The 14,478-nt window shown below is 40.4% G+C and overlaps 1 protein-coding gene across 1 annotated transcript; it reads left to right on the top strand.

Moving 5' to 3' along the window:
* The first annotated feature begins 1,676 nt into the window (after positions 1-1,676).
* LOC311497368 (carboxypeptidase Q-like) lies at positions 1,677-12,868 on the top strand. Its single transcript, XM_084557647.1, has 11 exons — positions 1,677-1,915; positions 2,419-2,560; positions 2,850-3,065; positions 3,156-3,272; positions 3,360-3,567; positions 3,647-3,854; positions 6,743-6,854; positions 8,204-8,295; positions 8,921-9,016; positions 9,546-9,651; positions 12,000-12,868. Exons 1-11 carry the CDS (start codon positions 1,913-1,915, stop codon positions 12,158-12,160), a joined length of 1,461 nt encoding a protein of 486 aa, XP_084413773.1. The 5' UTR covers positions 1,677-1,912; the 3' UTR covers positions 12,161-12,868.
* The last annotated feature ends 1,610 nt before the right edge of the window (positions 12,869-14,478 follow it).

Here is a 14,478-nt window from a genome sequence, read left to right as displayed (position 1 = left end):
AAAAGACGGGAAAAAGGAGAGGGGGGAGAACACTGAATTTGAAGTGTTGTAGAAAGCTAGGAGCTGTAAGTAAAAAGGAAATCATGATTCATCATCTTTTAGCGTTTGCTAATTCGCAGTAAAAGATATAGCTGAGGTTGAAATGATATTTTTTGCATGCACTGTGTGAAGATAGTACCGTTATACTACTAGTAGTATGATTTGGGTGGAACACTTCAACTATCCACGCAGGATACCAGTAACTGCAGAGTAGCCCAGAAGATTAGTGGTAGAAAACGATGGGGGATGAAAACCACAGATTGGGATGTGGGCAGAGAAGGGCTGTGTTTTCTATGTGGAAAGCACTGGACATTATTTTGGCAACTAAACATGTTTACATGGAGATGTGGAAACACAGCACATCCCCGCTTCCAAAAAGGCTGGAACACTGTGTCAAAATTTAAAGAAAAACAGAATATACTTGTTTGCAAATCATAAAACCTAATGTTTAATTAAAGTGTAGTAGTACAAAGACAACAACAAATTCTGAAACTGCTAAGAACACGGTTGAAAAATGTTGGGACGGGAGCAACAAAAGAAGGTTGTGTCATATTACTAAAAACACCTGGTGGAACATCTCATGTCAGTAACATGACTGGGTGTACTATAAGGAGTGGTTCTCCACTCTGTTAAAGACTTGAGGGCAAATAATATTTCACAATCTAAAATTACAAAGAATTTCATCATCTGTGGTTCACAGTATCATATCCGTGATAGATCTCTCTACACAGGGGACAAGACCAGAAACTGAATGACTACAAGGGTTAGGGTTAGGGCAATGCACTTAAACCAGACATAAATCACTGGAAAATCGGTGGGAACGCAACAATCAATTAATGGAAAACATTTTGCTTTTAAAACTAGAGTTTTGTTCTCCTCAGTTTACAGAGTGTGGTTAAAAGAGGAGGGGATCCAGCACAGTAGTGAACATGACCCTGTTTCACGAGCATAGAATATATTTTTCAAAAAAACAATACAATGCATCATTGTTTTAATACGCAATGTGTTGTTTTTGTACTATATTTGACCACATTCGAGGTTTAAATGATTTGAAGGAAGTTTGTTCTTCTATTCCCATTTCACACAGCAAAAGTACAAAATCAAGCACTTTTATATTTAGTTTGTGTTTAATTTTAAAGGAACCAGGCAGCGCCGAGGAGGAGTTGATTTCTCCATTTCGGTAGCCTAAGTTAGAATAATGTAGTTGTCTATATTGGGGTGTGTTCCTTTTACATCAGGTTGTGTAGCTGCACTTGATACTTCTCTGACCATAACAAGCCTAATCACCTTCTTCTGTCCATTTACTTAGAACATTTATTGGATTATATTGAAAAGAGGACAGGGAGTGCTCACATTCACAACTTCACAGAGCACTAGCTGTAACTACATTTGGAAATTTAGGTTTTAGGACAAGGTTCAGTCAAACGTTTGATGGGTGTAACACCTGGTATGTGACTTGATTACACTTAGAGCTTGATGTCTTGTTTTGACAGCATTATGTTACACTTAGTATGTATGAAAGAGCTGTGCATTATCATTATCAATAGCTTCATGGCTTCCAGAGCATGATTTCACAAAACTTTATAGTTGCATAGTAATGAAATGTATAATCTAAACTACACCATGCGAGTTCCCTTTGAGATATTGAATTGATTAACTTACAATTGCTTCATATTTCTCTGTTCAAACTGACCTTGTAGAGAAGAAGCTCTTATTGTGAAAACAGACAGACCGGAAGTTTACATTCGTCGTGCACGCTGACATCACGAGAACGGAAACAGTACTCACAAGTGTTTGTATCCCGGTATTATTTGGGTTATTTTTTACAGCTGTGCGAGGTCCTGCGACTTCAGCGACATCAAATACACAACTTATGGTCTGTGTTTGTGTTATTTTATGCATTTTGTGGAGTTTTCAAAGCTAAATCTATGTCCGTCGTTGTTGCTCTCTGACGGTTCTGCAGCCGCAACATTTCACTCCATCCTCAGTTCGTCCACATTAAAATCTCTTTATCCGTCTAATGTTTGTTTTTTTGACAACAGATAAAGGATAGGAATATGAATTTGTCTTTACTAACACGATATTATTGGTAGTATTTGAATATATATCAGACTAAACTACTAGTCACTGTCTGGTCCTAAAACTGAAAGTGAAGCTGTAACTTTAGCTAGCTTAATGCAAGTCTTCTTCCAGGATCATTTAGCATGAAATAAGATCAGTAGCTACACATTTCCTATCGTTACTCTTTGATTTCACAACACCAGTCATTCTGTGATGCTACAGCATTCAATGACTTTATATAAATGTTTCCTGTAAGTTGTCATTTGTCCAGCTTCCAATAGACTTCCTGTAATCACATGTTTGTTTATTTATCCACAGATGGCTTTGGAGGGAGGACTATCCTTCCTCCTCTTCATGATTCTCCTGCTGTCATGTCAGTGTGACTGTCATCCTCATTCTGCACAACGCTTGAGTTCAGCATCGGCTACCAGGGCTGCATCCAACGATACTGCAGGGAAAGGTAACAAGATTGTCATTGTTATTCACCTGTCAGCGGTCATAATGTTATGCCTGATCGGTGTATAATGTGTAACTTACTGGGAGTGTGTTTATCTTTCTTGTTCTATTTGTATGAGTGTGCAATGAATACACAATTACATGATGATCTGATTGTATATCCACCTTCTGTCTTTTCAAGTGATTTACGTCGAAGGTGTGTTTATGAACGCGGGGCTGAAAGTTTTTTGAAAAGTAGTAGGGGCTGACTTTCTTCTTGTGTCTTTGAATGATGAATGAATGTGTGAACCCAGCGTCAGACATAGCAGCAGAGGTGGCGGGCTATGCCGATGTGGCCAAAAAGATCATTAACCTGGCTGTGTCCGGAGCTGCCCAGAACCGCTCCTACAGGCGACTGGCTGACTTTACCGACACCATCGGGAACCGCGTCAGTGGTTCTGTCAACCTGGACATGGCTATTAAATACATGTTCGGTGCCATGACACAGGACGGGTTGGATGTACACCTGGGTGAGTGTGTTTGGTGTTTTCAGTGAGGATGCATTGCAGACGTACGCCATAGTTTTGTTTTTGTGAGACCTCTCGTGGTTTGTCCTGCAGAGCCAGTCAAAATCCCACACTGGGTAAGAGGGAAGGAGAGTGCAGAGATGATTGCGCCGAGAGCCAAGAATCTGGCAATACTGGGACTGGGCAGCAGTGTAGGAACACCTCCTGAAGGTAAAGGCCATACTTAAATAAATTAATCTCAAAACTTGTCATCTTCCTCTTCTTTGCGACTCATTGTGCTGTTTGTTATCGCTTCAGGTATCGAGGCAGAGGTTTTGGTGGTTAATTCTTTTGAAGAACTGAAACGTAGAGCCAGCGAGGCCACGGGGAAGATAGTGGTTTTTAACCAGGCATTTGTCAGCTATGGAGTGACGGTGGCTTACCGTGCTTTCGGCGCCTCTGAGGCGGCCAAAGTGGGAGCTGTGGCCACGCTCATTCGATCTGTCACTCCATTCTCTATTAACAGGTAGCAATCCATGTCTGTCTCACTATCTCACTGTTTAAGTGCGTGTGGGGATGGCACTTCAGTGTCGCTCTCTCTCTAGCCCCCACACAGGTTGGCAGGACTACCAAGATGGAGTGAAGCGCATCCCTACAGCCTGTATCACTGTGGAGGATGCTGAGCTGATGTGGCGGATGGCGCAAAGGGGTCAGAAGATTGTCGTCAGACTCACAATGGGAGCCAAGACTCTGCCGGACGCCGACTCCTTCAACACGGTGGCTGAGATAAAAGGGTGGCAGCACCCTGAGCAGGTATTCCTCACACTCTCCTCATATATAACAGCATGCCTAACTGGTTTATCTCTGTGTATCCTGTTTCCACTTCGGTGGATGCGAGTGGGTGGATATTGAGTAAATCGTATAAGCACAACAGATGTCCTGTTGAATGTAATTGCTTGACTCCTTCTCAGTTAGTCATTGTCTCTGCTTCAGTTTGGTGAACGTGGAAAAACGACGCACAGTTAATTCTCATTTTGCTGACTGCAGATGTTCCCACAGTTGTTTGGTCTGCCTTTATTATGCTGTTGTGTGTTTGTGATGTAATCTTCCTAGAAACCAGTGTAAAGTATTTTTTTTGGAAAAAACTGCTGCTTTTTGTTGGAAACAACTTAAATGGTTCTTTCAGTTTTGAAAGAAAAAAAAAGAAAAGAATTATCTTTTGATCTGTCTGCTCTTTTCCTGTTATTTCTCCCGAGTATAGAGCGTAAAATTTGATGGCAAAAGAAGGCCTGTTTAAACTCTGTAGCCTATCACTGAACCAAAACATTGCCTGACACAGCTTGCAGCTCTGGATTATCACACAAAGTCTCAGACGTGTACATACTGTATGTGGGGAATGACCCAAACACGTCTAACAGGTAGAACCCGATGAACTGATAAGGTGCTGCGCCATAAATCTCCTCTTTCATGCAGATAGTCCATGTATGAGGCAGTTTGATCCCCCTGAAAAATGGGACTGACTTGGAAACCACATTTCCCATTCTCACAGACAAACACAGTTGGTTTGAACCAGCGTGTCCCAAATAGCTGATCATTATATGTATTTTAGCAGCACTCATTTGCAGAGATGCATGACAAAAACCTGTGTAGGAAAAATGGCAGCATAGCAGGAAGACAAGGGGCGGTGCTTCTCGATAGATTTGACTGAACTGAATTAATATTTTCCATGTGTGAAATTTCCATAGTGTGATATGTGAATCATTGCATGTACTGCAAATGGGAGTTGCCTAGTGCATGGGTGTTTTTACTGTATACTGCATTGCAGGGAGAGGTTTTCTAAGGAGATGACCTTTGGCTGATGGGCTGCCCCCATATGAGCTGAGTTCTGGCCAAGATTTCCTGCTTGTTAAAAGGCAGTTTTTCCTTGCCACCGCCGCCTTAGTGCTTGATCTGGAGGTTTCACTCTCTGGATCCTGTAAAGTGTCGCTATAAAAATGAGACTGAATTGAACTCAACTGAATTGAAGTTTCCCAAGAGTGTGGCTATAAACTGTCTCTATGTAAGCCCCATTCAATAGTCCAAGATTTGCCAATCACAGCATGACCTCTGATGTAATTAGCTAACTCTGGCTCTGTCAGGAGACTTGAAACAGAAAACTATCAATGAGTTAAGCTTGATGCAACACTTGGTCCTTCAGTATAGAAAAGGGGAAATGAAACACTTGGCATGGTTGACATCATCTTTGGCCCCTGCAACTCTGAGCTCCAGCTAGCAGTAGCAGTAATTGTGGTTTGAGTGTGTGTGCTCATAGAAAGATGTACATTTGAGGTCAAATGAGTAATTTCCAAAGAATCATGTGAAAGTGCTGCGCTGCAGTTTTTCCGCTGCAAGTTTTTTTTTTCCCGTCGAATATGTATATATGAAGGCTTTCTGTTCGTGATTATGCTAAAACGCATATTTTTCCAGACAGTGATGGCGATGTGCACTCATGATACGTTTCTGTTATTGTTAAACAGAATACTTTATCACCATTTAAACCACAAGTCACTGAACCATGTGTAAACATCATTTTTATGTAAACTTTTTTGGCCTCATAATTTAAACTGTGTTGACTACGACATGTTTAGTTGTCTCTAATGTCAGCACATTGTACAGGCCATATACAAACAGACAGATGGCCTGAATGTAGCAGTAAAAAGTCATCGTTCTGAGGGAAACAGTGTAAGAATTACAGTAGGACAGAAAAATGATCCATGTGCGAGGTTGAAAAATTACAACCTTGACTTCTGGTGAATTAAATAATTATAAGATTAGCATGTTTATGATCGAGGAAATGTCAAACATTAAGTTGAATGTAGAGTCCCTGAACCGTAACCCTAACCTGAGATAAACTTTTACAAGGAAAACTTGAAAACGGATGTAAATGGTTCTGGTATTGTGAAGTCACTCAAGTGATTTATGGGGCTTTCTGTTAGTAGCATTTTTGTTTCTGCACTAGAATAATGCATGTGTATGTATATTACATTCAACTTTATATCATACAAAGCAGCAGTATTCTTTATACAGGCCAATGGATATCTGTGCAGCTAAGATAGTTGTTTAGCCTATTCACAAGCTTAATTTAGCATATTAGCATGCTAATATGCCAGACAGCACCAAAGAGAAACTAGAGATGAGATATTCTTTCTAGAAGTTCATGGCAATCCGTTCAGTAGTTGTTCAGACATTTGGACCAAAGTGGCGAACCAAGCAACACACAACACACAGCCCTAGAGCTATGCCTTTAGCATGGCTAAGATATTAGCATTTCTGTTACATAAGAAGAAAAATGATTGCTTTCCTTTAGAGGGATTGTGCGGGTCATTGACCAGACAGGGATCGTTCAGGTCATAAAATGTTTTGTAACCTGGAACATCAGGTCGGGATCGTCCCACTGACAGGAACCCTTTCCCTTTGAATTCCTGGAAGTGTGGCTCATACATTTAAACCGTATGTTTTTGCCTTCGTTTTCCTGTTTTTAAAGGGTTTTTCTTTCCTTGCTGGTAAAAAGTAATATTCATTGTAAATGCTATCTTCTCTGGTCCTCTTGCACTGGTCAGACAAACAATTAAATTATCCTGACAAAGTGTTTAGGAAAACAAAAAACAAGCTTCTTCTCATTTCTATGTTTACATTTTCTGTTTATCTCTATAATCGTCTAGGTCGTCTTACTGAGTGGCCATTTGGACAGCTGGGATGTGGGCCAGGGCGCCATGGATGATGGAGGTGGAGCCATGATTTCCTGGGAGGCCCTGTCACTCATCAAAGACCTAGGTAACATAGACAGACATATAATGTACAGATGAACCTCTACCAAAATAAAACACGTACACAGTGTAGAAAAGAATAACGGAGTACAGCTGCAAGTGTAAATGGATGATCTTATTTTTAAGCTTTATATAACCTGTTTGATCCTCTAATATTTACTGGGAAAAGTACACACAGCAAAACAAACTTCATATGTAAGACCTACTGGACTGGCTCAACAGAGAAGGCTCACACAGGACACAACACACATTTTCTAATTTAACAACTGGATTAATTTTAATGAATGATATGTATGTAATCAAAGTAAAGAAGCAGTCTGCAAGAGAGAAGGGCGTTTGATGATGGAAATGCTGTGGCTTCAAATTCACCGGCAGTGGTATGGGGACCAACACAAAGATGTTAAATTATTCTGTCACAAGTCCAGCGTTGATAACCCCACTAATTTATTTATATACTATATAAATTGTACCGTTGCTGCTAAGATTTAACCTTAAACATTAAAAATTAAGTCAGAACTACTTAGAACACAATAAAGAGTAATCTTCTGTCTTTCTTTTCTGTCTGTAGTGCTGTAACATTAACCCTCCCCCGAACTTACAGCAAGATGATACTTGTATTAGGTGTGTAGGTCACGCTGTAAGACGGAAATGATGACTTCATTGATCGGCAGGATAATCTGGGTTGTTTTTGGTTTGGAAACTTCGTTGCTACAACAGATGCCTTAAGAGAACTGATTATTCATGATCATTCGTTTTTTTGTAAATGTTTTTTTAGTATATAAATGTGTGTTTGTATATATATCGGTGTATATATATGGCTGACGTAGAAAACGGAGAACAAGAGTTAAGATTGTTACGATCACAAGAGGCCATCGGAGTGAGAGGAGGATTTGAGATCGAGCATTAAAATATCTGGACATGAAATCAAGAAGTTAACCTGTGAAAGTGAAAGGCCGTGACCTTTATTAAAATAACCCTCTTAACAAAAGTACAACTCTAACTTTATCCAAAGCAAAATAAAGTAAAGCTTCATGAACAGTTTTTTTAACAAGTCCAATATTCTGTTAGTGATTATCATGAAATGGGAGCAGAGCATCCAGCTACAAACTTAGGGACAAATTACAAAACACATTCTCAGACTGTAAACAGTAATTTCCTCCAGCTGTTTGGGGAAGAACGAAACACACATAACTGGGAAACAAGCCTCAAATAGAAAGTACAGTATTCTTTTGGACATTCTTTGGTTCATTAATCTTTTGTACTCGCAGAAACAGTGAAGTCTACAGTAAAATGGTGAACGTTGGAGCTGCTGTCTTTCTCTTGTTCCTGTTCACGCGTGTCTCCATTTGTTGGCAGGTTTGCGTCCAAGGAGAACTTTGCGAACGGTGTTGTGGAGCGCTGAAGAGCAGGGTGGAGTCGGAGCACAGCAGTACTATGATCTACACAAGGTATTTACCAATGGCCACTGTGGCGGTTTAAAGAAAACACACTTTATCAGCCATGAAGAAAAACTTGTTCCCACTAATAAGAGGCAGGAAGGGTCAGACCACTGTGAAAATAAAGGCGAGAATAGGAGTGTAGAAATGTGCTTCCAGTAAAATGAACAGACCTTGGCCAGCTCCCAGATGTTTTCAGTGTAAAGGCTCTTAAAAAACAATCTTCAGTGTTTCCTCCTTAGAGACTTGGCTCCTCACCAGGCCATGACCTATGATAAACTACGTTCTCAAAACCAGAGCTACAGGAATTTGTTATACTAATAATAATATAAAATCAGTTTCCTGGTACCAGTGTGCCATAACTCCCCAGTGGACTGGTCTAGTACGTTCCATGTGTAGCTCCTGGTGGTTGGTTGAGCGTAAATGCCCTCCTTAAAAGGAAGAAACATCACATCCAGAGACCTCATATGAAGATTTAAAAGTGGCTTAATACACCCGTGGGCTGAGGCTTGCGTTGTTTGTAATGATTCAAACTGACATTATCTTGTTTTTCACGAGTCCATGCTCTCTGTTTGTTTTTCACCTTTGTCTATTCCTTCTTCTTCCCACCTCTACTGGACTTCCTCTCCCCACACAGGTGAACATCTCCAACTTTGACCTGGTCATGGAGTCTGATTTGGGGACATTCACCCCTGTGGGTCTGCAGTTTACTGGCAGTAAAGCTGCACAAAAGGTGGTATTCAAAGGACAACTATAAATAAAAAAAACACAGTTATTAGTGTTTATCCTGGCATAAATGGTTTAATTCGGTTGAGCAGAGATTCCAAAAGCTAGAACAAATATTAAACTTGTTCCATGACATAATGTTATATAAGATGCCTTGACAAATGTGACAAACACTTCATGGCATAACATAATATAAAATGACATGACGTAATGTTATCTTTCTATTGGATGACTGTGGACTATGACTGTTCTACGGCTTGATATCATGTGAGACGACATAACACAACACGAAATGACAGCGCATGACAAAACATTGTATTGTTACGTACATGACGGGACGGAAGAAGGAAAGTAGTCCTGAAATACTTCATCTTTTATGTTGACATGGCGTAAAAGTCTTAAACACACTGATAATGTGACATAAATTATTATTATTGTATCTTGTAGATACTGTAAATAAAACTGAACTGTGACAGACACTGGCATTTTACAGACGTGAGGAGCTGAGAAGCATTTTGCTGGATTTGTGTCAACAGGTGATGGAAGAGGTGGTGAAACTCTTGGCTCCCATTAATACAACCAAACTGGAGACCAATGGTGAAGGGACAGACATCTCACCTTGGATGGCGGCAGGAGTACCGGGTCAGTAGAATCAAGTAGTTTATGATATGAGCACATTAATAATAATCCATATTATTAACAACTTCATTAAATGTGCCAAAGGTTTAATATGACTTTTAGTGTCTGTGATAAACACGCACGCACACACCCAGACACACACACACACACACACACAAAAAATGTACGTTTGAATTTAACGCTATTTTCCGTTCAAAGTGCTGCATACACAGAATCACATCCTCACTGATGAACCGTGAAAACTGTATAGTATAGAACAGGGAAGTGAAAACAGATATTCACTTGAAGTGGAATTTCTTAGAACAGCGGTTCCCAGACTTTTTTCTATGTCCCAACCGGAATGACGTACCCGCAATCCCCAAAATCCCCCCATAAAAAAAAATGCAACAAACCGTTTTATAGCCGTATTAAAAGCGGCATGTTTAATCATTGTCAAATGACCAGAACACACATATAACGAAATAATCACGATCGCAACTAAAACACTTTCACATTTTCAATATAATGCAACAAGCTTCCACTTTTAAGAGCGGAGAGGATGGACGACAGGCTCAGGCTCAGAGGCAGAAAGCAGATAAGTTGTCAGTCGTAAGACGTGACAAGCTAGGTGCGCATAATCAGTTCATAGAAGAAAACTTCTTCCACGCCGTTACATTTTTCATCTTGTACCACACTTTGGGAATCCCTGTCCTAGAAGTCTGTAACTTCACGATGTTCTAAATATGGATATGTGGTCATCGTCAGACGAAGAAGAGTGTCTTGACATTTTGTGATTAAGTGTAAAGATTTATTGGGCTCAGTATGCAGAATACAAATCAAAATAACTAAATTCAAATAAAACAAAGCAGTGTTATAAAATTAGTTGGTATTAGATAAATCAGAAAACTGAACCACGCCATAAAGTAGTATTATACTGGTATTTTTTAATGAATTATTACTGTGAACAAAAACACAATGTTGTAGTTAATACTCAACAGTGTTCCCGTATTTGTGGTTTTGATTTCGTGGTCAAAGTATCTTCTGCTTCTGTGTTGTTTTTATAGCGATGATGTTGCACTGGGCACTCAGAGACAAACATAGTTTAACCTTTGAACAAGGAACTGAAAGAAAAAAAAATAAAAATACCCAAAAACACGCAGTGACAGTCTTCATTATCAAACAGACAACAAATCCACCGGAGAAGCTGAGAGTTTGGTGCTTTGCTCAAAGGCTTTAAGGCTAAGCCGAGGTCTCTTTATTACTGTTGGTTGTAGGAACAGTATGGGACTGTCCAACGGGAAAGTGAGGGGGCAGACGCCACAATCTCTGCTGGGCCCTTTCACCTGGGAACCTTCTGTGCACGTACAAAGAAAACGTAACACTGACAACTGTGTAGACAACCCGCATGTCTGAAGTTATTCTGCAGTTATTCTGAATAGACTGTTGTTGTTGTGTCTCACGACGGTTAACACATCTCCGCCGGTGCCCACATTGACACAGGGAGCTAGGATTAAATCTAGCATCAAAACAAAGCCAAGTGTAGAGGACGGCCTTTGAGGTGAAACACTTGGGTTGAAAGTGATAGTGATAGATAGTGACACTATTGTAAAGTCAACCACAGTGGGAAAAAAAGAACTAAACTAAAGACCTGTGAAGCTACGTTTAATGTGGATATTAAAAGAAGAGTATCAAAGCACTCAAAGGGCATCTACCCATTCGATCACACAAGCATACACACCAGTGCCATCCACTGGGAGAAACTGGACAACTGTGGACAACCCGCTCTGCCACAGCCGTCCTGGGAAGCTTGGGCTGATGCTAGTGCTTCCTAGCAAAATTAACTTCCGGTTTGATGAACCGGCATGACAACTCTTGCTCTGGACACAGGAATCTGAAATAATCTTGAACAAATCTACGTTACAGTCGCATAATGCCACGCGTGCCCAAACATCACGCTGCCTCCACAGAATTTTACAGATGGTCATCCATTCTGTGGATAATGAGCGGTTCTGGGTCTTCCCGTCAGCCTGCTACAAGTTTATCTGAGTTTCATTTGTCCTGTCCTTTTTATTCTTGAGGCATATGAGCGCTTTGCACCTTGTGGCAAACCTCTGCTCTCGAGAACTGTTCTCTTTATTGTAGACTTGGATATCAACATGTCTACCTCCTCTGGTGTTCTTCACTTGGCCGGATGCTGTGATCACGAAAAAGGTCTTGCAGTCACACTCTGCTGTTGTCTTCCGTGAACATCGAGGCCTTTTTGTGTTGCAGAGCTCACCGGACCGTTCTTTTAGCAAACTGTTGATTTGTCCTCCCCTGATGTGATGTTCCTGCAATGTTGTGTGTGATCTTTCTCTCCGTCTCTCATCCAGGTGCCAGCCTCCACGTGGCAGACAGTCGTTACTTTTGGTTCCACCACAGTGAAGGCGACACCATGACCGTTCAGGACCCCCGAGACATGGACCTCTGCTCGGCACTGTGGGCCGTGGTCGCCTACGTGGTGGCAGACCTGCAGGACATGCTGCCAAGGTAGCATGTGAACTACGGCGCAGATTCGTTTTTTTCTTTTTCTTTACTTTTTTTTATCCGTTTCTGTTGACGATTTGAATGTGAACGGAACAACAAAAGATTCACAAGAGAGGATAAATAGGGACTGAGTTACTTCTGAGAATACCTTGACTTATTTAAATCTTTTAGACATATGTTACAATTATTATCAACGTGATAGATGCTGACATCATCATGCTACATAATGTTTTTAATGGAGGAGAACGTTAGCTTTTGAGTGAAAAAGAAAATAAAAATATTCTGGGTTGGTGTGTTAGACGGGAGCATTTTGGAGCTTCTCAAGTACTGTAGTTGTGGCGTAATGTGCAGCAGAACAAATGAAATCAAGACATATTTAAGGCCTGTGAAAGGAGGAGTTGTTCCGTATCAGTAATGTTGGCCTACAGTCAACCAAAGCAAACAAGCAACAATAATGAGCTCATAGATAAGAAGGAGGTGTGTTGAAAATGTGTGGTGTTGTCTCCTGTATGAGATATCAGCATTCCCAGTGAATGATGTTTGCGGTTCCCATGTGTCTGTCCAATTTTTTTTAAAAAGCTTTAGTTTCACTGAGATGTGGTTAAGTAATTCATGTCATCGCTTTTATTGTTTTTTTTCTTCCCTATTCCTCGTTTAAATGACGTATTGTAAAATCTAAGAAAATCTGCTTGTGATTAAAGTATTAATCATTGCTTTTCACGGTTACTCCAGTCTATGCTTCCGCTGTGCTTCTTTAAGTTTTACTGATCTTTTCTGAGAAAGAGGAAGACCACGCAGATGAGACGTATACATGCAGTCTAAAGAAAGGAGAAGAAGCGAGAGGAATGGAGAAGTAAGGGGATGCAAGGCGGTGTCAAGAGAGGAGAGGAGTCAAAAAAGAGATCACAGCGGAAGTAATGACAGTGAATCACTTTATGGGTGCTATGCAGACCAAACGCTGCAGCTACAACAAACACGCACTCACATCTGAGACCTCTCACCCCCTCAAATGATAAGTCAGCACTCCCTATGGGTGATGTCAAGGTTAGTCAGCCGGCCAGTGCAAATAAAGTCATTGTGTGTTGAAATAGAGAAATTTGTAGCTTTTTGTCACAGTCTGGTGAGCTGCTCCTCATGTGTCAGGAACACTGATTCACACACAGACAGTTTTGTTAGTGAACAAACAACAGTCTGAGGCACCCACACACACACACACACACACACATGTGTATGACCTGTTAAAAACCACATGCATTTAGCGTCACAGAAACATCTGGTTTCTCACGGTGATGTGTGAATCTCCCGTGAGTTCTTAGCAAGAGAGTGTTTTAACCGCAGACGCTCCCTGACCTCCTCAGATCTGTTTGCCGTTGCTATATACAGATTTCAAATATTTTGTCTAAATTAAGTGCTCTGTAATAAACTGTTGATACGTTGCAATATTTTAGATTTTGCCTATTAAACTAAAGCTGAACCCCCCCCCCAAAAAAACAGAAAAACATTGAAGTTACCGAAATAAAAATTGGATTTTAGAAAGAAAAATGAACAAAATACAACTATACAGGAAATTTCTTTAGTGTTAGTTTTTGTTAACTGAATGGTTGAACTGAAGAGGATTAGTGCATGTTTACTGATACTGGGATGTCTACGTGGCTGTGAGTGAGTGCCTTTACAAAGTGCTGTATATGTAATACCTATTCTGAACTTCTTCAATCACACGCTTGTCATACGCATCCTCCCTGTTATGATAAAACTAAAAGTAAACTACTGAACATTTAAAAATACAAAGCTGCAACAGTTTCGATTATAAAGTTGGTCATTTACTCTTGTTGGTTGCAATACTACGTCTGTGGTGAAGGTTCTCTGTCACCCAAGTCATGGTATATCCAAAAAGCCTTTAAAAAATGCAACTGTTGTTAATGAACTCTAGTTGTGCCCGTTTATGGTCGTTAACAGAAACAAGCAAGTTTCTGATGGATTAGACCCACAGATGTTTCCCTGAAGAAGCTACTTGGATGAGTGACGAAACGTCTTCTCAAAAAACTTTACAAGCCCAGTTGCCTTTTTTAGACGCTTTTTCGATATGTTGCAATACTACCAGAGAAGCACAGATGAGCGAAACCTTTTTTTTCCCTCTTAAGTTTCATATGTGACAAGGACAGTAGTGAATTTACTGGATGTAGTATAATCTGAGATTGTGGTGTGGAGTAAAGAGTTGTGTTGTTAAAGAACCAGCGGACAGGAAGGACATTAATTAAAACAATCACTTTTTTTGTTATTTGAATGCAGACCAATGAAGATTTATTTAGTTATAGTGTGGAGCTT

This window comes from Chelon labrosus (assembly GCF_963514085.1).
Source record: "Chelon labrosus genome assembly, chromosome: 12".
Taxonomy (NCBI): Eukaryota; Metazoa; Chordata; class Actinopteri; order Mugiliformes; family Mugilidae; genus Chelon; species Chelon labrosus.
The sequence above is the reverse complement of the archived record's forward strand: the minus strand, read 5'-3'. Positions and strand labels throughout refer to the sequence as shown.

Bases quoted from the DNA above. Each gene is read 5' to 3' on its own strand.
- LOC311497368 (XM_084557647.1), top strand. The intron at 3,855-6,742 runs GTATTCCTCACA...ATAATCGTCTAG, and splicing joins GGTGGCAGCACCCTGAGCAG to GTCGTCTTACTGAGTGGCCA. The intron at 6,855-8,203 runs GTAACATAGACA...ATTTGTTGGCAG, and splicing joins GTCACTCATCAAAGACCTAG to GTTTGCGTCCAAGGAGAACT.